The 23,049-nt window shown below is 40.4% G+C and overlaps 1 protein-coding gene across 2 annotated transcripts in view; it reads left to right on the plus strand.

Annotated features, from left to right (window-relative positions):
• Positions 1 to 23,049, plus strand: part of Heatr5b (HEAT repeat containing 5B) — a 77,229-nt gene that overhangs the window by 1,343 nt on the left and 52,837 nt on the right. For both annotated transcript variants that reach the window (XM_057765794.1, XM_057765801.1), the window contains exons 3-14: positions 2,750 to 2,961; positions 3,611 to 3,719; positions 4,711 to 4,860; positions 7,670 to 7,841; positions 8,606 to 8,763; positions 10,279 to 10,528; positions 13,759 to 13,914; positions 14,499 to 14,749; positions 18,221 to 18,332; positions 19,859 to 20,011; positions 21,174 to 21,273; positions 21,903 to 22,012. In XM_057765794.1, coding sequence (XP_057621777.1) covers positions 2,750 to 2,961; positions 3,611 to 3,719; positions 4,711 to 4,860; positions 7,670 to 7,841; positions 8,606 to 8,763; positions 10,279 to 10,528; positions 13,759 to 13,914; positions 14,499 to 14,749; positions 18,221 to 18,332; positions 19,859 to 20,011; positions 21,174 to 21,273; positions 21,903 to 22,012 — 1,933 coding nt within the window. The remainder of the gene's footprint in view (positions 1 to 2,749; positions 2,962 to 3,610; positions 3,720 to 4,710; positions 4,861 to 7,669; positions 7,842 to 8,605; positions 8,764 to 10,278; positions 10,529 to 13,758; positions 13,915 to 14,498; positions 14,750 to 18,220; positions 18,333 to 19,858; positions 20,012 to 21,173; positions 21,274 to 21,902; positions 22,013 to 23,049) is intronic.

The raw sequence follows: 23,049 nt of genomic DNA on the forward strand, positions 1-23,049 counted from the left end.
CTGGGAGAAGATGACTCTGTGGCTGGTGTCACTCATAGTCATCAGTGCCTAGAAGTGGTCTCTGTGATGCCTGTGATCCCAGTGTCTGCATGTTCTCTGTGGGGACTTAAAAGAGACTTTTACTTTTTCTTCTACTTCCTACACAGACTCTTTGATGCAAGGTTGTTTTGTTCATATTTTGTTTATTTTTTAAGCATTAGATGCGTTCCTCAAATGAGAGCTTTGTTCAAATTTAAAAGTGAGTCGTAGAAGGTGTTCTGGAAAAGGTGAATTTTGTTGGCGGAATGTCAGATAGGATAGTCCTGTCCTTACTGTGTTAGTTTGTTCCTCTTGACTGATTGTTCCCTAGAAGATACTTTTCTACTCTAGTGTCTGAAGGAGATGTGGTTAATTGTCTAGGACTGAGGGACTGGGATGGGGAGCCTGAAGGCTTCAACACTCAGTATGTAAATATTCACTTAATTCCTGTTTTAGTACAGTGACCTCAGTCCACAGTTGTGCCTGATACTTCCTTGTCCAGAGTTGTCGTGTCTTACTGTTTTTTTCAGAAAACAAGCCTCTAGCCTTCTTCTAAAATGAGGAGAGAAGCATAGAAGATTTTGTGGGGTTTTTTTTTTGTGTGTGTGTGTGTGGCTTTGATTTTACTTGGTGTGACAGGCTTTTATTAGTTATTCATGGCTGGCCTGGGACTCATTGTGTTTCCCAGACTGGCTTCAAACAAGCCGCTGTCTTCCTGCATTAGCTGCCTGAGTGATGAAATGCTGGACGTGATGGGTGCTCTCCTGTACACCCTTTAGACTATCAACCAGTCCTTGCTTATGTTTCCAGGTGAAGATTTAGTCTAACCTCAAAAGGCTCCCAGGCCTTAAAAACATGAACTGTTGGAGTAATTTGTGTCTTAATTTCTTCTTGTTTTCTCTGTTGGGAGTCCTAGGCATGCAGATTTTGCTTGGGTTCTTTTCCTATTGTCGTAGCTGTTGTAAACTTGTGCTCTGATATTATTGTTCCTGCCTGATAGAATCACTTTAATTGCCATAAAGACAGTAAATGCATGGATTCCCTTGTAACGTTTAACTGGAAATTTCACTTATCTCTTAAATCTTCTTTAACTGAACCTTTGTTGTCTTCCTTCCACTGAAAATTCTTTTCCAAGTTATCACATAACTCAAATTATTCAAATCAATAGTCAGGACTTGTTTTATTTGGTCCTTTCCCATCATTTCACATAGCTGATCCTCTGCATTAAATACTCAACACTCACGTTGTTTTGTTGTGAGAGTCATCAGTGTTACTCTTTAGTGATAGCTAATCTTATGATTTCTATCCCCATTTCAGATACCCACCTTTCAGAAGATAGCTCATGAGCTCCTATGTAGCTCAGTTGGCAGAGCACTTGCCTCTAACATGCAAAAAGTCCTGCATTTAATTCCTAGCACACATAAAACGATTTTATGTGGCAGCCCACAGAAATAATCCCAGTCCCTGGGAAGTAGAAGCAGCAGGATCAAAAGTTCACAGTCGTCCTCAGCTGCACAGTAAATTCAAGGGCAGCATGGTTTTCTCTCTTCTGTCCTTTCTCCTCCCCCCTTTCTACACACACACACACACACACACACACCCCTCAGAGTTAACACTAACACATATAAACCAAAGTAGTGATTTTCTTTTTCAAACTTATCCTTTCCCAAATCCTTAAAATCGTCCTTTACTTCTTTGTTAAACCTCCTATCATGCTGATTAGCAACCGCCTGCTTCTCCAGTGTCTCTCTTCTGGGTTGTTGCAGTAGCTTTCTAATTGCCCACCCTGCTCCTGCCGTGTATGTTCAGCAACCACAGTTTCAGCAGTCAGAGTTAACTGGGTGAAACACTTAGATTACAACCCTCCTCTGCTTGCAGCGCTCTCAGAATAAACTCAGTGTTCTTCAGTGTAATCATCTGGGTTCTTCTGACTTCGTCTTTGACTGTTTTTTCCTACTTCATCCCAGCTATCCTGACCTTGCCGTCCTCAGGTGTGCTAAGCACACTTCATTTGCAAACGTTGTATGTCTTGTTCCCACTCCCTGGAATGTTCTCCTGGATAGCTGCATAGCTCACCACCTCACATTAAAGAGAGATGTTTTTCTAATTAACTTATATAAAATAGTAAGCACTCATACCATTCATGTATTTATATTCTGTCCCTCCCCCCAGAACGTAAGTTTCATGAGAACCTGACTTTGTTTTCTTCACTGTTGTGTCCAGTGCCTAGAGTAGTGCATGGCTTGTAGTAATTGCATTGCATTTCTCAAGTGAATGAGTGAATTCTAGATACTGACTAGATAGTGATTATGTGTGGATTTGGGAATTATGTTCTGTTGCTTAGATCTCTAAATTTCTTTTGGTTTCCTTTACTAGCCCCTAACTTTTTGGACAACCATATCTGCCCTTTCAGGGGAAAACCTTAGATATCAGTCATCCAAACGTTAGTATATGATTTAACTTCCTAAGTTGATCTGGAACTGGCTCACACAGTAATCTCTTTTGTTGAAATGAAACTTTTGGACAATAAAGGGGACTAGTGATTTAATCTAGGAAAGATTGGATCATTTCTTACTGAAGTTTTCATGTTTATAAAAGTTTTTATGTGTGAGTTACGCTTAGTGAATACAGGTTTTAATTATTAGAGCATCATACATGTTAAGTATTTTTGACTACAAAGTAATAAGGGTAAAAGGAAAAATATGATGTTCTTTTCTTTTTTAAATAACAGACAGACGTAAAAGAAAAACAGAAGAAACTTGTTGAACAATTAACTGGATTAATAAGCAGCTCACCTGGACCACCTACTCGGAAATTGTTAGCTAAGAACCTTGCAGCCCTTTATAGCATTGGGGACACTTACACAGTTTTTCAAACACTAGACAAGTGTAACGACATTATCAGAAGTAAGGATGACACTGCAGCCTACTTACCAACAAAGCTGTAAGTACGCTTACAGGAATCCCGGCATGTTCTTTTGCTTTTTCTAGGTGATTTAGGGACTCCCTATCATAAAGACTTCAGTGGGTGGAACCTGAGGCATGGGACTGACAGGAAGTTCTAACTAGATCTGGGGAGGGGCTGGGTTTCCTCATGTGCATCATCCCATGAGACTTTGGACATAGCTGAGAGAATTGACATGGTGTCAGCAGTGGAGTCTAAGATGAAAAGAAAAGAGTTAGTGAGGAATGGGGAAGACTAGTTTGCTGACCCAGTCCAGCCAGTTAAAGAATGAAATGATTTTGGAATCCATACCTTCCTGGTCATTGAACTGCTTTTGCACTAGAGAGGCAACGTAGAAGTAGAGACCATGTTGCATACAAGTTTACTGATGAGTAGATTACGTTTAGCCTAAAGTAAATTTGAATATCAGAAACGTATAATAAATTGTCTTTAAACCTTTTGTATATCTGTGTGCTTGTGTGTGTACACATGCACACTACATTGCATGTGTGGAGGTCAGAGGACTTGTGGGAGTTAGTGCTCTTTACCCTGTAGGTCCTGGAAATGAGACTCAGAACATAGCCTCTACCCACTGAGCCCTCTTGCCAGCCCAGAAATTGTGTTACTAACCAGTGAGACCATTTTACAGGGCAGCAGTGGCTTGTGTTGGGGCATTTTATGAGAAGATGGGAAGGATGTTGGGCAGTGCATTTCCAGAAACAGTCAACAATCTGTTGAAATCTCTGAAAAGTGCAGAGGTAAGTTTTACAGCAAGTATGCCTTGTCATGACATATGATATTACAGATGTTTTGTTCTGTTACTAGGTCCTCATGGTGCTTAGGACAGTGATTTCAGATTGTCATATCTCCTTTTTTCTAATGTCTGTTTTCTTAATTTTTGGAGGGGATTCCAGTGATTTTTAAACGTTTTAAAACTATTACTTTTTACTTAATTCTGTTTTTCAATCGCCATTTTATATTTTTGGCACTTTTATTTTTTGTGTCATAGCTAATGTATCAGTCTCATGTGTCTGCCATAATCCATTGCTGTACACTGTGCATCATAGAACAGCAGCGGCTTCTTGCTCACAGTTCTGGCACCCAGGGGTCAAAGGTCACAGGGTCATCCTTCCTTCACAGGCTCTAGGGGAGGACTGCGCCTTCTTTTCTAGATTTAATGGTTTCCAGAAACTCTGTTCTTTCCCAGCTGTGGACCACCTACTCTATATGACATCATTTTTGTGTTCAACTGCAGTTACCTTCTTTGCAGTCATAGTCACGAGTAAAGGGGTTTAAGACTTAACATTTGTTTCTGAAGGGCGCAGAATTCAAAACTGACGATGATATCAAGTGAAATTGTTCTGTTTTGTCGTGTCAGTTTGGCTGTAGATCACTTATTAATGTCTGATAAACAGAATGTAGACTAAGCTCAAGACTCGGGTATAATTTTTTATGTGTATACTTGGGAGTAAATTCAGGGCATAGCAGACCCCGGGTGAGTGCTCTGTCTCTAAGCCGTGTCCTCAGCTTGCAGTCTCATTTCCTGTCCAGGAGAACTGACTTCTCAGATGATGTCAATACTTAGTCTTACAGTTCGGGTACTTTGTGGAATTCCTAATCCATTGCTTTTCCTCACTGTAACAATTTGGAAATAGGTCCCGGGAGCTGTTATATCTTAGTGTGTTCTTATTAAATAATGGGATTCATTTGAAAATGTGGTTTTAAAGTCTGCCTTACGTTCACGTTCAGTCTCAAGGGCGAAGTGAGATCCTAATGAGTCTACAGAAAGTTCTGACTGGATTGGGGGGTGCGGCAGCTTCCTCTCACCGTGACATTTACAAGAATGCTCGATCCCTCCTAACCGACAGGTCGATGGCCGTCCGGTGTGCAGTGGCCAAGGTGAGTGCCCAGTCTTGTTTATAATGTTGTCCATTGTGGTGCTTCTCTTAAACAGTTAATTTTTTCTTCTAAAGTTCTTAAATTATGAGCATTTTTGGTTTGCTTTAATATGCTAGCTGTATCTTCTAGAACTATATATGAAGGGGAGTATGTGGTATGTGCTTTTGTGTGACTGTGTGACTTCTTTCATGAAAGTACAGATATTTTGAGATTTATGTGTGTCTGTTTCCATAATTCATACCTTTCTATTATTTAGTACCCTTTCATTGTATGGATGCTTCACCTTTCTTATTCCTTTATGTACCTTTGGCTATTACCAAAAAAAGCTTTTGTAAACATCTGTGTGCAGATTATTTTGTGGGCCTGTGCTTTTATTTGAGTCAATATGTTTTATTTGGAATGGCTAAGATTTGTTTAACTTTTTAAGAAACTGCTCGTTTCTTCAAGTGTTTGTATAGGTTTAAATTTCTGCCTTTTTGCTTTTGTTACTGTTAAGAGATTTCTGTTCTTCCACGTCTTCATCATTATTTGATAATCACAGTTTTTGCTTTAGTCATTCTAATAGATGTGACTGAGTATCTCATGGTCTTAGCATGCCTTTCTCTAATAGCAAATGGTAAGCATATTTTTAGGTATTTATCATTCATATTTTATATTAAGAAAGATGTATTTCAATAGTGACCATTTCTTCAAATTTCTCTCATTACTGAGTTCTGAGAGTGCTTTACAGATGATTTATATATTCTTTACCTAAGATAGAATATTTCTTTGAAATCTGTGAGTTGACAGATTTCAACTTTTGTCTTGTGGTTTTTAAAGTCTAGTCTATCATGGGAAGATGGTAGTAGGACTTGCCTTGTGGTTTTAGGGTACAGTCTATCGGGGGATGGCAATAGGACTTGCCTTGTGGTTTTAGGGTACAGTCTATCGGGGGATGGCAATAGGACTAATGTGTGCCTGCTGTTCATATCTTGGTAGTGCAGGGAACAGCGAGAGAACAGAAAACTGCTGTAAGCACCCCATTCCACAGTGGCCTTCTTCCTTTAGCTAAGCCTCATCTAAAGGTCCACAATCTTCCAAAATTGTGGGCCCATATGCAACTATAAGAAACATGGAGAGGCCGGGCAATGGTGGCGCACACCTTTAATCCCAGCACTCGGGAGGCAGAGGCAGGCGGATCTCTGTGAGTTCGAGACCAGCCTGGTCTACAAGAGCTAGTTCCAGGACAGGCTCCAAAACCACAGAGAAACCCTGTCTCGAAAAACCAAAAAAAAAAAAAAAAAAAAAAAGAAACATGGAGAGATCCTTATAACTTTTGCTACATTCCCTTTGTAGTAGCAATTTGGACGTTGATATTGATGTACTCCACTGGTCTTCAGATTTCCCCGGTTTTAGTTGTGTTTACTTTTTGAGCATCTATGGAAATGATCATAAGAGTTTTCTTCTTTAGTCTGCTAATGTAGATCACATTGATTAGTTTTAGAATTTTAACCAGCTGTATTTCTAGGATTGCTTTACTTGGTTATGCTGTATCACCCTTTTCATTTGTTTAGTTTTGATTTGAAGCAGTGTCTCACTGTGAAATTCTAGATGACCTTGAACTTGAGATCTTTATGCCTAAGCCTCCCTAGCACTAGGAGTGCTGGCCTTTTGGATATTATTGTATTAGAGTGATGAAATGTTTGCCTGATATTTTTGTATTTTTTTTCCCTGAGGGATGTTAGTGTTTTTTTTAAAAATATTTATTTATTTTTATTTTATATGTAAGAGTTTTTGCCTGTGTGTATGTATGTGCACCAGATGCATGCTTGGTACCTGTGGCAGAACAGCTGTCCTGGAACTGGAGGTACTGATGGTTGTCACCACCGAAGGGGTGCTGGTAACTGAACCTGGATCCTCTATAAGTGGTCTTTACCGTGGAGGCATCTCTTCAGCCCCATGGTTTTCTTCTCAGAATGTCTTCATGAAGTTTCAGGACTTAGCAGATACTGACTTCATGGAATAATTGAAAGTTCTCTTAAATTTTCTGGAAGAGTTTATATAGAATTAGCATTTATTTATTTATTTATTTGGTTTTTTGAGACAGGATTTCTCTGTAGCTTTGGAGCCTGTCCTGGAACTAGCTCTTGTAGACAAGGCTGGCCTCAAACTCACAGAGATCCTCCTGCCTCTGCCTCCCAAGTGCTGGGATTAAAGGCATGTTCCACTACCGCCTGGCTGAATTAGCATTATTTTTTGTATAAGTATTTGGTTGAATTAATCAGTGCATAAGATTTTAAAGTACAAAGTCAATTTTGGAATATATATTACTCAGGTTATCTATTAAGTTTTGATTAAGTTGTAAATCTGCAGTGATTATTATTTCTCTCCTTCCTAATTTTGATAATTTATGTCTTTTTTTCTTTTCCTTGATCAATTAGATAGATATTTATCAGATCAATTGGTGGCTTAGGTTTTATTTCTGTTATGTTTTGGTTTTGCTGGACCTGTAGCTCAGCAGTGAGTTCTACATTACATGTATGAGGCCATGGCCCGGCTTCAATTCCCTATGTTGCATAGGGGAAAAACCCAAAACCAAAAAGCCAGTCACCCAAGACTGTATTTCTGTTTTCTAGATCCCTGATTTCTGTTCTATCTTTAGTTCCATTTTGGCTTACTTTAAGGAATTGGGTATTTTTTTCTTAAAGGACTTCCCTTCATTGCCTGATACATAGTTTTGAAAACTGTTCATATATTTGTCCAGTTCTTTGTGTATTTCTGGGAGTGAGCATAAGTTATCACTTACCTTTTGCCTTGTTTTTAATTATAGTGCCTTCTGGAACTACAGAATGAAGCTGTGTTCATGTGGACTGCTGAACTAGAAAACATAGCTACCCTCTGCTTTAAGGCCCTGGAAAACTCAAACTACGGGGTACGAGTCGCAGTGTCTAAGCTTCTAGGCACAGTCATGGCTACAGCCTTGATGCCGAAACAGGCAACAGGTATTGTTGGCTAGCCCTGCAGTAGACTATTGCAGGTATTTGAAAGTTTAGAAAACGCTCTCTTCTAAGCTAGTTATCGCTCATGGAGGCCACTTTAAAGAGATTTAAATTGTTAGATAGCTTCTTCATCAAATGAAAGAACCTACATGACACTTTCCCTGCAATTTGATACCTGGAGTTTAATACATTGGTAACTGCTGTGTAGGTCCTTTTGGGGGCTGGAGAGATAGCTCAGTGGTTAAAAGTACTTGCAACTCTTTTCACAGACCTGATTTCCTCCCCAGCACCCATATTGGGCAGCTCACAACCACTTATAACTCCAGTCCCAGGGCATCTGATGCCCTCTTCGGTCCTCTGTGGGTTCCTACATGTACATAGGAAGAAGCATGCACTTCCACAAAAATAAAAATTTGAATTAGATCTTTAGGAGGGGAAAAAAGTTGTCTGTGTCCTCATCTGAGAATGAGAACTGTCAGCAATGGCAGGAACAGGCGCCTGGTGTTGTTATTGGGGCTGCACATGGTAACTGTTCCTAATCTGCCTACATAGACTCACTGAGTTGCCTTGTTCCCTAGCTTCTTCCTCTTAGCACTTTTTTGCTTCGAAAATGAATTCAAGCTTTTGTTTATAAGACACTGTGACCTTTTCTATATTATAATACTCTTAAAAATCATTACTTGAAAACTTAAGCTAGAATATTAGAAATGTTAGTAATTCTGCTTTAGAAACTCATTTGCTCTTAAACTTACTTGTCTTCCATAAAGTCATGCGTCAGAATGTGAAGCGAGCAACGTTTGATGAGGTTTTAGAACTCATGGCCACAGGATTCCTGCGTGGAGGGTCAGGTTTCCTAAAGAGTGGAGGAGAAATGTTGAAAGTCGGAGGGTCTGTTAACCGCGAAGTGAGAGTCGGAGTGACACAGGTGTGTACTGTGTGTGTGAACGACTTCCGTGCAGGTCAGTTCACGGAAGACTTTCATGACAGCCTATGAGAAAATTTAATGTCTGCTTTCTTTAACAAAATTTAACCAATGAATGGATTAATTCAGATTCCAGATTTTATTGCATACATGTAAGAAAGATTAATTCTCTTTTTTTCTTTCCTGTTTCTTTGGGGGAGGGGTTTCTGGGTTTTAGACCTCAGGGCATTATACATTCTAGGCAAGTAAGTGCCCTACCACTGAGCTACATCCCCAGACTAAAAGTTAAATTCTTGATTTCTACTATGTGTATGTAAACATCTAAAACCCTCAGATTTTATTTCACAACACATAAGTTGTAAAGTAAGTTTTGTCTCAGATGACAGTGAGCATCGGAGACTGAGATAGGCCATCCTTAGTTCAAGACCAGACTAGGCTCCACAGTGGATACTTTGTCTCAAAAGTAAATACATGAAATAAAATTAAATTGAAACCAGAAGCAATAAAGTCCTTAAAAATAATAAAGTAAGTTGGTTTGTTTAGATGTATTTAGACTTTAATAACTTAGGCATTTAGATTATAATGTTCTCCATATACCTCTTGACTAAAAATAATTGATTTATGCTTGAATTGGATTTGTCAGTGACTAATCTCTGATGGATATACAATTGAATGTGACTTGGAATTATAATTTCAAAGTAATTACTAGTGGTTACTGATCTGATAACATCTGGTAAGATAACATGGCTCATGCTCCTGGTCAAAGTCACCACAACGGTGCCTTGTCCCAATGGTGCCTTGTCCCTGAAACAAATGTGAGATGGAAGCCTTCGGCTTGTCTTGGGGACCTCCGCAGCAGGTGCACTGCAGCTCTTGGTGTTTGTGTGGGATGTGAGTTTCTGTTCCGCATTGTTACCTGACTGATCCGGAATGGACTTAGCTTTCCTTTTCACCTTCAGCACATCCCCTTTGTGTTCCTCATGGGTGGCTTTATCTGAGACTCTGTGTTGTTTTTTGACTTGGAGTTTGATACAGTGTCTCACGCTGTGGTCCAGGCTGGCCTGAAACTCACTGTGATGCAGACTGCCCTTGGGTTTGAGGTGATCCCTCAATGCTGATATTGCAGGCCTGAGATACCATGCCTGGCTCTTTTCAGTAACTGTTTTATTCAGTACAGGAACGGTGGCACATGCCTTTAGTCCTAGTAGAGGCAGGTGGGTCTTTGTGAGTTCAGACCTGGTCCACAGAGTGAGTTCCAGGCCTGTTAGGACTCCACAATGAGGCCCTGCCTCACACATAAACAGAAAGAACAAAAACAAAGAATTGTTTCATTCAAAAATCCTACTAGTAATTCCTGTGGCAGAAGTGTTTTTAAAATAATGTGAAATTTAACTTTGCTATGCTTTAATCTCAAGTATAACTTTTTTGTATGCTGCTATCATTGTTTCTGCAACCACTTTCTGTGCTTCTGTTCATTTGCCCAGAGGAATCTAAGGCTGTGTCTTAATGTGTTTATAGGCATATGTTGTTTTTGTGACAACATTGGGTGGTCAGTGGCTGGAGCGTAGCTTTGCCACATTTTTATCACATGTGCTTGATCTGGTTTCCCATCCCCGAGCAACACAAACACATGTGGATGCTGTGTACTCAAGGCGGTGTGTCTCCTTCATCCTGAGAGCTACTGTGGGCAGTTTGTTGGGTGAGAAAGCCCAGATAGCAGCTGCCAAGGAAATCTGCCAGGCTATTGGAAAACAGATGAAAGCAGTGGGTAAGTGAAAATGTCACCGTGTGTGATGCTGAAGACCCTAGCCATGTAGTTTTGTCTCCTTCCCCGTTCCCCTCCCTTCTTCTCTCCCCCTTTTCCTCCTTCCCTCCCTCGCTTCCTTCCTTTCTGTCTTTGGATAGGGTCTTACTATGTGTCCCAGGCTGACTTCAAACTTTCAATTTTCCTCCCTCAGTCTTCTAAGTGCTAGGGTTTTTATTCTTATAAATACTAACATCTCTGGTTGATTTGTATCTTTTGGGACTGTTTTTCATAGTAATTTTTTTTTCTTTTTGGTTTTTCGAGGCAGGGTTTCTCTGTAGCTTTGGAGCCTGTCCTGGAACTCCCTTTGTAGACCAGGCTGGCCTCCAACTCACAGAGATCCGCCTGTCTCTGCCTCCCGAGTGCTGGGATTAAAGGCGAGCGCCACCACCGCCCGGCTTTCATAGTAATTTTAAAATGAATTTTATATTACATTAACCCATTTTATGAGGGAATGTTTTGTGTGAAAATACATATGTGCATCATGTGCATGCTTGGTGCTGTGGCGGTCAGAAGGGGGCTCAGGTACCCTGGACCTCGAGATGCAGATGGTTGTGAGCCACCACGTGAGTGCTGGAACTAGTCTTGTCCTCTGAGCCTTTGCCCCAGCTCCTCATAGTCAGTTTTATTGAGTACTTTAAAAAAATATTAAAGCAGCACATAATTGTATTGAAACCAAGTTTTAAAAATGAGTGGCATGTTGGTAAGGTTTGGGTCTTGGTTTCATTCCTTGTGCCTGTGCTACTTTTAAGTTTCCCAGAATACACTAGTGTATTGTTTTTTATCTTTGTGAGATTATCTGTTGTCATTTTTCTGCTTGAAGTCTCTCTTTTTTAAAAATATTTATTTATTTATTTATTATGTATACAATGTTCTGTCTGTGTATATGCCTGCAGGCCAGAAGAGGGCACCAGACCTCATTACAGATGGTTGTGAGCCACCATGTGGTTGCTGGGAATTGAACTCAGGACCTTTGGAAGAGCAGGCAATGCTCTTAACCGCTGAGCCATCTCTCCAGCCCTGCTTGAAGTGTCTTATATAAAAATGTTGTTTTTCTTTCACTTCTCTAATAGACTTAACCTGAAGACTTAGTAATAATTACAGACAACTGTTAGCCCCTTGCATGATATATTTTAAAAGTTCAATAATTTTAAGAAATCATCTTTAGATATAATTTTATATAACCCATGAAAGTGTGACAATTTAGTGTTTATTATTCACACGTCACGCTCAGAACAGGGCACGTGGATTGTCCACCACACCACACGTGAACCCTCTCTGCGGGAAACTCTTGACATCCTCTCTCCTAGCTGATCTGTAGTACATGGTTGTCTCTACCTAGTTATGTTCCTGTGCTACAGGACTTAAAACTTACCCTTTCTACTCAGCTGTAGCCCTGGAAAGAAATTCTTTCCAGAACGGGGTCATTTCATAGATAACATTAAATATCTGAACCATGAAGAGCAGTGACAAGATTTAAATGAGTGGCACAAAGTTCCTGCCTTTGTAGGGTGTGTGATGCACTTCACAGACCTAAGTAAGGCAACCTAAAAATTGTATAAGACAGTTTAGTTTTATCACCACTGGAAATAGATACTAATTTTTAGTGAGGCAAATTGTATTGCCCCAGGAGGTCTTTGAAAATAAGAATCTAACTAAATATAATCAGTATATATAATCATTTAATTGTCTTATAATGATAACAAAGTAAATGTACAGTTCAGTTGTTGTTTTGTCATTTTAATAGCTTAACAAACTTTTTAAGTGCATAGAGATAACTGAAAATTATTATTATTTTTTGGTGGGGGGGGGGTTTCGAGACAGGGTTTCTCTGTGGCTTTGGAGCCTGTCCTGGAACTAGCTCTTGTAGACCAGGCTGGTCTCGAACTCACAGAGATCCGCCTGCCTCTGCCTCCCGAGTGCTGGGATTAAAGGCGTGTGCCACCACCGCCCGGCTACTGAAAATTATTAATGAAAGGGTTTTTGAATTAACAAGGTATTGTTCTTAGGTATACCTAAGTAATAATCTATCCTGTATTCACAACTGGGGAAAGAGTCACATGTTCCTTCAAGTGTTTCAGTGCCAGGAGCCTTGTGTTAAGTGGTTGGCATTAATGTCTATAGTCTAGCTATTTGACCTTAACGATCCTAATTACTGAATTAAGCAGCAACATGTTTATATCAGGCAGGGATTTGTGAGCCAGACTGTACTCTCAATTAGTAGTTTGTCAAGGCATGTTTAGTTGTCTCACATGAAATACATTTTAATTCTAGTGGCTACTGAGAGGTTTTAGGAAGAGACTTGAAGGTAAGTGGAAACAGGGAGGAGCGTTCAGTAAATTTAAACTCACTTCCCTTTTTAATCTACTTTCTTGTCAGTAATTTGACAGTGAGGCCTCCAGTATTTTGGAGCACTTGAAGCAGCAGTAATAACAATAATGACAGCTACTTATGCTCACTGATGTGTTCTGTAGCAGGATAGGTTAAGTGCTGTGCATGCATTGTTGGCCTAAGGGTGTCAACACAAGAACCTTTTACACAGGTAACAAAGTCCCCTTACAGATGAGGAACTCAAAACAGGAACATCAAGTAGCATGCCTGTCACAGAACTTACACGCTGTTGCTATTAGAACCTAAGTCTTTTACCCCCAAATCTGTTTTGTTGGTGGTTTGTGTTTGATTTCTGTGGGGTTAGGGATTGAACTCAAGACCATAAGCGTGAAAGGCAAGTGCTTTACTAATGAGGTATATCCCTGTATCTGAGTCTGCTTTTGCAAAACATTGTGAATTCCTGTCCTCCTAAGTTGTATTCTTGGAAGCAGCACACCTATACAGTATGTATTTTAGTATTGTTGTTAATCTATTCAATAGTATTTTAATGTCAGTTCAGGGCTGGCAAGACAGCTCAGCAGTTGAAGGTGCTTGGCACCTAAGCTTGATGGCCTGAGTGTAGTCCCGAGAACAAGCGTGACAGGACAGAGCTAATTCCAGCAAGTTGTTCTGGGGAATCTGCACGTGAGTCCCTGCCCCTAAGAACTCAATCAGTATTTTGTTACACGAGTTTACCACTAAGCAATAACTGCATAGTTTCTAACATGCAGGAATCAGCTGGTATAAAACGGATCTGAGGCATATAGATTAAAAGACAGTCACAACTCATTTCGCTCACATCAATACCTGATTTTGTGTTTCAGAGGCTGTAGTGAATGATACAAGCAGTGAGAACAAATCTGGAACAGCAGACATTGCAGCGAGCCAGCACGTCATGGTCTGTGCCCTCCAGGAGCTCGGGAGCCTGGTGCAGAGCCTGAGTGCCACCGCTTCTCCTCTTATTCAGGAAGCATCCATAGGTGCGACCTCCAGGGCCTGCTGGAATGTTTCAGAATAGAGTTCTGATGGGAATTTAACTCGCAGTTACTTGTTATCATGACTAGCAGATCGTCAGGTTGTATTTAAATTCATCTTCACAGTAATAGGAATATTGAATTAAATATTAAAAGTTTCATGAGACAAATCAGCTGTGAGAAATATTTCTAATTGGTCAAACTTTGCTGAAGACTTTCGTATAACTTCATAGCAACTTTACTTATTTACTTTTTGAAGGCAGATCTAAGTAGCTGTAACTGGCATAAAACTCACTGTGTAAACCAGCATGTCCTCAAACTCAAAGATCTGCCTGCCTCTGCTTCCCAAGTGCTGAGGCTACAGACATGAGGCACCACCATACCTAACTTCAACTTCTATATTTCACTGGATGTAATTATAGTCTTTGCACGATATGTTCCTTTAAAGCATTCTACTATTTATGAATCACAGAAGTGCTTTTTGGCAAAGGTAGGGAACTGAAATTACAGGGACTGATATTTTAATTATTATATTATACTGAAATCATTTTTCTTCAATAGAAAGTAATGTTTGGGGATTTTCTTTCTAGGACTTTTGGAGATTGTGACTTCCGTGCTTCTTCATCCAAGCATGGCTGCTCGCCTTGCTGCTGCATGGTGTCTGCGTTGTGTGGCTGTGGCATTGCCCTTCCAGGTGACACCATTTCTAGATAGGTGTGCAGAACGGCTCAACAACCTGAAGACTTCACCTGAAGCTGTTAGTGGATACAGTTTTGCGATGGCTGCTTTGTTGGGTGGAGTGCATCAGTGTCCTTTGGGCATTCCTCATGCCAAAGGCAAGGTATGACAGAAGTCTGCATGCTGGCATGGGCTCTGCTTCCTGCTGGAGCTCTGCTGTCCTTAATGCTGAGCCAGGCAATCAGATGACAATTGGAAATGTGGACTGTAGTTAGCAGAACCTGACTGAAATTAGATAGTTAGTCCTCCTAGGAATAATAGGTTTTATCTGTGTATAGTATCATGTTATAATTTATTTTAGAAGAAAAACAGCTATGTAATAATCATTTATTTCTGATATATATATATATATATATATAGTTTTTATTGAGTTATATTTTTTCTTCACTCTGCTCCCTTCCTCTGCTTTACCTTCTACCCTCTCCCATGGCCCCCATGCTCCCGATTTACTCAAGCAAAAGATCTTGTCTTTTTCTACTTCCCATGCAGATTAGATCCATGTATGTCTCTCTTAGGGTTCTCATTATTGTTTATGTTCTCTGGGATTGTGAGTTATAGGCTGGTTTTTCTTTGCTTTATGTTTAAAAGCTATTTATAAGTGAGTACATACTATATTTGTCTTTCTGGGTCTGGGTTACCTCACTCAAAATGATGTTTTCTAGATCCATCCATTTGCCCACAAATTTCAAGATGTCATTATTTTTTTTTTCTGCTGTGCTGTACTCTGTAACATGAACGGGGGCCAGGCTTGTTTTGTTTGTGTTTTCTGTCCTGCTCCGTCCCCCAGCTGTTTAGTCCCAGAGAAAATCACACATAGATTTCTATAAGTTATAAAGCTGATTGGCCCGTTAGCTCTAGCCTCTCACTGGCTAACTCTCACATCTTGATTAACCCATTTTTCTGATCTATGTTAGCCATGTGGCTCAGTACCTTTTTTCAGTGGAGCAGATCACATCCTGCTGCTTCGGTGATCTGAGCAGGGGTGTGAGGAACCAACTTCCTCCTTCCCAGAATTGTCCAGTTCTCATTATATCATTCCTACTTCCTGTCTGGTTTTCCCACCTATATTTCCTGCCTGGCCAATCAGCGTTTATTTAAAACATGATTGACAGAATACAGACAATTCTCCCACACCAGTACTCCACTATGTAAATATACCACATTTTTCTTATCCATTCTTTGGGTGAGGGGCATTTAGGTTGTTTCCAGGTTCTGGCTATGACAAATAGTGCTGCTATGAACATAGTTGATCACATGCCCTTGTATGATTGAGCATCCTTTGGGTATATACACAAAAGCTGTATTGCTGGGTCTTGAGGAAGGTTGTTTCCTAATTTTTTGAGAAATCGCCACACTGATATCCAAAGCGGCTGTACCAGCTTGCACTCTCACCAGCAATGCAGGAGTGTTCTCTTTACCCCACATCCTCTCCAGCATAAGTTGTCATCAGTGTTTTTGATCTTGGCCATTCTTGCAGGTGTAAGATGGAATCTCAGAGTTGTTTTGATTTGCATTTCTCTGATGGCTAAGGATGTTGAGCATTTTCTTAGTGTCTTTCAGCCATTTTAGATTCCTCTGTTGAGAGTTCTCTGTTTAGGTCTGTACCCCATTTTTTATTGGATTATTTGTTCTTTTGATGACCAGTTTCTTGAGTTCTTGAGTATACTTTGGAGAGAGAGACAGATGGTGTGTGTGTGTGTGTGTTGTTTGAGTGCCAGTCTTCCTGTCTCTGCCTCTTGAGTAACTAGACTATAGTTAAGTGTCACTGTGCCTGGTGTTTTTTCAGTTTTTAAAAATAAAATAATTATATTGCTTGTTTTAAAATGGCAGAGAATAAGCTATAGCCATATTTAGTACTTAAAAATAATTAAAAATTAAATTGTTTTAATAAGCCATTATCTCCTTTTCTTTCCAGTGTATACTACTATCATAGCACATACTCTGTAGAATATTTTCTATGTAGTATACTGCTATATATCTAGCATATAGTGCTATCATACATAGTATATATACACACAATATATGCTACTATCATAGTACAACTCTGTATAGTCTAGTAGTATACTAATACATACATATATACACAGCACATATTACTGCCATACATACTATATACTACTTTTTTACTTGCTAGTATATGCATATTACAGTGTATAATAATGTCCTCTTCTCTAGGAATCTTAAGTGTGTGTAAATATTGTTTGTAGTTTAACTTGGGCAGTGTTATAAGGAGGCTGTTTGTTTGCTTCTTGGTCATCCAGACTCTTGAAATAATCAGACAGAAAACTATTATTTAAGTCACTGCTTGGCCAATTACTTAAGCATATTATTAGCCAGCTCTTACATCTAGAATTAACCCATTTCCATTATTTTATATTTTACCACGAGGCTTGTGGCCTACCAGCAAGGTTCCGGCTTAGGGCTAGTGTCTGTCCCCTGTGGCAGCTCCGTGGCTTCTCTTGATTCGGCCTTCTTTCTCGCAGCATTCAGTTTAGTTTTCCCCGCCTGACTCTATTCTGCTCTGTGCAGGCCCAAGACAGTTTCTTTATTAACCAATGATATTCCCAGCATACAGAGGGGATCCCACATCAGGGCAGGTACAGGCTTCAGTTTTACGCTCTTCTTTCTCTGTCTGAGACCTCCGTCCAGCTGCTACTTGAGGGTTCGAGACTTCGTCACCTTTTCAGTTTGTTTCCTCATTGGTTTTTCCTCCTTGAACTTCGGTGTCCCGTGTTCCCCACACCTTTTCACTTTGGTGTTCCTAAGGGGCTACCTGATACGCAGAATAAAACACAGTCTTCTATCTGGTTGACAGAGAATTGGAGCGCATAATCTGTGGTCTGCCTCTTCATTCCGAATTCCCTCTGTTCTGCTCAGATTAACCTCCTGATGTTTCTCATGCCCTGTCAGCCTTTGGGCCTTTTTACAGGAAAATTTCTTGTTCTCTCTATCAAACTTCAGCTTATTTGTTTACAGGTCCAGGTTCAACCTTCTTTCTGAATTCTCACCAAAACCACCTGGTCTATGTTAGTTTTTCCTTTGCCGACCGTCACTACTCAATAGTATTTTATCATTTACTCGTATGCTACGTTCTCCTTCATTCTCCCTGAATCTTCACTGTCTAGTCTATGTGCTCTGTAAGATTAGCTTGAAGGTGGATGCCTCATGGTGGTTCAACAAGTTCTTGAATAATAGCTAGTACCAGTAAATAATACAGTTTCGTAAGTGGTTACCTTAGCTAGCACCAGTTCCAGTCCTGTATTGACATACTTAACCCTGGCAAAGGTGAGGTTGGCACTCCTGTTTTACAAGGTGGGAACTAAGGCAAAGATGTTAAGTTGCCCATATTAGAAAGCCAGTCTGCGGTGGGGTCAGGATGAAACTGGACAGAATGACTCCAGCGATTACTCTACGCAGCACACTTCGGGTCATCAGGAGCCATTGGTGCCGGAGCAGAGTAGCGGTCCATCGGGCGGCTCTGGAAATATGCTCGCAAGAGCAGGAAGGACAGCCGGTTTAGTAACATTCACAAGCTGTCTGTTTGTTATTGCTTATTCACCGACTTCTCTTGCAGATGGTAGTCAGTATTGCTGAAGACCTGTTAAGGACCGCTGCTCAAAACAGCAGGCTGTCTCTGCAGCGCACCCAAGCTGGCTGGCTTCTGCTTGGAGCACTCATGACTTTAGGTATAAGCACCTTGGCTGACTCTGTTGCTGTCAGTGGCCCTAATACAGATTTAATTTAAAAGTATTTAGTCTTTGAATGAGGTTAAAAATGATAAAGATGTATTATCTATTATTCAGGAGTTGATATTTCTTTTCAGTAATTACTTTTTTAGTTCAAACTTTTTTAAAGTTTTACCTTTTCCATAAGAATAGTCATGGTTTATTTAACAAGTTTAAAGTCATTGAAGGAGTGAGACTGTGGGGGGAAATGGGACTGCCCGAGCGGAGTCTCGGGTGAGACTGTTGGGGAAATTGAAACTGCCCGAGTGGAGTCTTGGGTGAGACTGTTGGGGAAATTGAAACTGCCCGAGCGGAGTCTTGGGTGAGACTCTGGGGGAAATTGAAACTGCCCGAGCGGAGTCTCGGGTGAGACTGTTGGGGAAATTGAAACTGCCCGAGTGGAGTCTTGGGTGAGACTGTTGGGGAAATTGAAACTGCCCGAGCGGAGTCTCGGGTGAGACTGTTGGGGAAATTGAAACTGCCCGAGCGGAGTCTCGGGTGAAACTGTTGGGGAAATTGAAACTGCCCGAGCGGAGTCTTGGGTGAGACTCTGGGGGAAATTGAAACTGCCCGAGTGGAGTCGTGGCTTTAGTAGTGGAGAAGTCCTGTTTCTGCGGTCCTGGTGCTGCTTCACTTTCCTGAGCGCTGTGATAAATCTTAGGTGCAAAGTCTAGCCTTGTGCATGGGACAGAAGTGCGTATTACAGCCATGACTAGAGCTGCCTCTTAGTTCGCCCCTTGCTCCGCATAGTGGGTGTGCGCACACTAAGAAGTCTGTCCCCTGGGCACTGTATTGACCTGCTTTCTGAAGAAAAATTGCTAGCTTTTTTCCAGAAGTTTATGTTAAGTATGTTATTGGTTCATTTTAATGAATATCTTAGTAATGTAAATATTGTGTTTCTCCATGTAGCTAACACGCACTGCCCGCAAATGGAGGGGCATGTACTTATATGTGTGAGAGTAGGTGTATATGTTCATGTTCTCATGTGTTTGTGGAAAATTTTCACCAAATATTATGGATACTATAGAACACAGTATTCTTAATGTATTCAAGGTAAATTTTAATAACATCTTGTACACATAGATACTAAAAATACCAACACTTTTAAAGTAATTTTTATTGTGTTTTGGTACTTACTATTTTACCCAATGGATGAAAGCATTCTGAAAGGAAAGTTAATTTTAAGCATAAAAGATAGAGTGAAATGACAGAGGTGTTGAGAGCTCTTTTTAGCACTCTGGTCCTCTTCTGCTTCTGTTGTTCTCTTTGGTCGTTTGGTTTTGGTGCTTTTCATTTGTTGAGACAGGGTCTCATGGCAGCCCTGGCTGGCCTCAGACTCCTGTGATGATGCTTGCCTTGTTTCCAGCCTCTACATCCCATGCGCTGGGATTACAGGCCTGCATCGTCTTACCCAGTGAACGCTTTCTTTGACTTTTGTTTTTGTATATATCATCATTGCAGTTTTGTATTCTTTATTTGCTGCTTAGGACCGTCTGTTGTTCGTTACCACCTCCCCAAGATGTTGCTGTTGTGGCGAAACGTGTTCCCCCGTTCCTTAAAGGAACTGGAGGCTGAGAAGGCCCGGGGAGATTCTTTTACCTGGCAGGTAACACTGGAAGGTCGTGCTGGAGCTTTATGTGGTAAGAACTGAAAACATGGAAAGCACTTTCAGAATATTTTTATATTACTATTTAGTGACTTTTTTTGTCACCAAAATATTTGTAAGTAATGGAAGAATCACTTTTAGTTTTTATTTTAATATCTGTTGTTTAATTTGTGGACTCTTAGATTACAGAAACTTTATAAATAAGTCCAGTTTGCTACTAGTAGCAAACTAGCATCACAACAGTAGCCGGAATGTTGCTATTACGCAGTACAAATGAAGCCGAGACCTGAGAAGTGTGACATGTCAGGTCGGGCGCTGGGGCCCGTGCTCCTTTATTCCCAGTAGTTTCAGCACACGTCAGACTCCAACACAGAGAAACAAGCTCATCTGCTAACTGCAGCTACCTTTCCTTGCATTATGAAACCACTTTTCTTGGTATTGTTCCCTGGTGTGTAGCTGTTACTATTTGTTCAAACCCCAGCATTCCATAAAGGTGGATACAGCAGATTCCAAATTATTTATTTGGGAACTAGAATTTCTGTGGGTCTCTGTTCTGCTTTGGTTTCTCCTAGCATAAAAAAAAAAAAAAAATGTTTCCTTCCCTACAGTTGGAGAGAGACACTTAAGGGTCAGGCGGGCGGGGTTGCCAGTGTGCTCCTGCATATCTGAGGCGTTTGGGCATAGCTGTTCCTCCATAGACCATCTGTTCACTCCTATCAAGCCTTCAACCTGCTTTCTTTGTAGTCATCTGAATTCCTACTCAGAACCTCCTAACATAGCTTCCTCTCTCCATTTCTATCTTCCATTCCTTTTTGGATGATTTCTCTCTGTAGTTGTTCCTGGCTTTTCTTTGGTTCGACACACCTTCCATCTTACGGTAATTGAGAACTGTAGGAAAAAAAAGAGAGAGAGAGAGAGAGAGAGAGAGAGAGAGAGAGAGAGAGAGAGAGAGAGAGAGAGAGAACTGTAGGTGTGCTTTGTTTTTGTAGACAGGGTTTCCTGGAACTGACTGTGTAGACCAGGCTCTCATCAGCCTCACAGAGATCCACTTGCCTCTGCCTCCTAAGTGCTGGGATTAAAGACGTGCGCCACCACTGCCTGACTAGAGAACTGTAGATGTCCTTACCGCTTTATAATGCTTAGCATTTATTTAGGCTCATGAAGATTTCTCTAAATCTTTAAAAATTTTTCTCTAGCCATGAGGAGTTTTGTTGCACATTGTCCTGAGCTCTTAACCGAAGATGCAATTAGGAAATTAATGACTCCTATCGAATGTGCCATGACCATGATGTCACAGTAAGTAAACAGTTTGGATGAAGTTAACATCTTGTGTTTGTGGTGTGTGCATGTATGTATGCATGTTCACATGTACATATGTGTGGAGGCCAGAGGTTGACGTAGGGTGCCTTCTTCAGTCGCTCTACACCTTATATGTTGAGCTGAGGCCAGGACTCTCTCTTGAACTCAGGGCTCCTTGCCAGTGCTGCTAGTCTTGCTAGCCAGCTTGCTCTGAGGATCTTCTGTGTCTGCCTCCCAAGTGTTGGCATTTCAGATGTGCCACCGTGCCCACCCAACAGGAATGTGTATACTGAATGATTCAAAATCTGGTCCTCACAGGAATTTTGTATATTAATCAATGTAAATATAGTTAGCATTTTTGTACTTCTTAATTCATATAGAAAGCATCTAAACTGTATTTTGTAAAGTGAATTTAAAAGTTGTATTAATGTTGTGGTTTAAAAAGCATTGTATTCTGAAGTGTTTCTGTTAATTTTATTATTATTGATCTCAAAACTAACTGAAAACATTAGCTTATCAGTGTACTCTGGAAGCATTTCAATGCAATGCTAAGTGGCCTCGTTCAGTGTTTATAAGTGCTGCTTGTTCTGACAGCTGACTGATCCGTTCCACCTTCGATACTGCAGCATTCCCTCTGTGATTAAGGCCCACGGAGCCCACCTGAAAGCTAGTGCCGCAATGGTCCGGTTAAGACTGTATGACATCTTGGCTTTATTACCTCCAAAAACTTACGAAGGTAAATAAAATGTGTAGTGTCTGACAAGAATTCTTCAGTATGCTTCTTGGTTCTTCATAGGAGTGGAGTTCTGACCAGGATTCCCCCCTCAAAGCTCTTGCTCACATAAAGGCATTCGTATTTGTATATTTTTAAATCATATTCTGGCTCCCATTCCAAGTTCTTTATGTATATTATTATTTTGTTCTGACGCTAGCCCAATTTAAGAGGTCAAACACCTCTTTTGTAGATGAAGTTTCTCAGGTGAAGAGAACATTTGCCTGTGTGTTACCTGGTAAGCGGCAGAATTTGGATTCAGAACCAGCTGATTTACCCTCAGAGTCTGTTTTTAAATTACCATTCCCAATTATTCCATATATTTTGTAACAGAGCCAATAATTTAGGTGTCCATCATGGGAGAATAATAGTTTACTTGGTAGAAATGAAGTATATAAAGTAATATCAAACCAGTAATTTCTCTCTAATACTGTTAAGCCCACGAACTTTGGTTCTAAAACTTTGGTAACTAAGACTATTCAGTATTTGCATGTATTGGACAATTAATAAATAGTGTCATATAGCATAAAATATGGTTGAAATAAAGGCTCTGTTCACTCTTTGCATTTTTATGTTACTTTTAGTTTGGACTCAAACTGCATTATATCGTAACAAATAGGAGAATACCATTATTGTATGTTAAAACTAGTACACGCCAGGTCTAGTGATATAGGCCTGTAATCTTAGCTACTTGAAAGGCTGAGACACTAGGGTCATGAGTTTAAGACCTGTTTGGTCACAGCATGAGTTTAAGGCTAGCCTTGGTGATACACTGTGCTTAAAATAAAAGTAAAGAGCTGGGAGATCTAGCCTAATGAGAGAACACTTGCCTAACACCCATGAAGCCCCTGGCACCTCAACTGTTGTGGGGTAAGTCAGCATTAAATTATTTAATATAAATTTTAGAATGAGAATTGTATTATAGTATGTAACTGTAGTCTCAGGTCACTTGAGCTCAGGATATCAAGGTCTGCCTGTCTTGGTAAGAATGAGAGGGAGGG

This window comes from Chionomys nivalis, chromosome 1 (genome assembly GCF_950005125.1).
Source record: "Chionomys nivalis chromosome 1, mChiNiv1.1, whole genome shotgun sequence".
NCBI classification, from domain to species: domain Eukaryota; kingdom Metazoa; phylum Chordata; class Mammalia; order Rodentia; family Cricetidae; genus Chionomys; species Chionomys nivalis.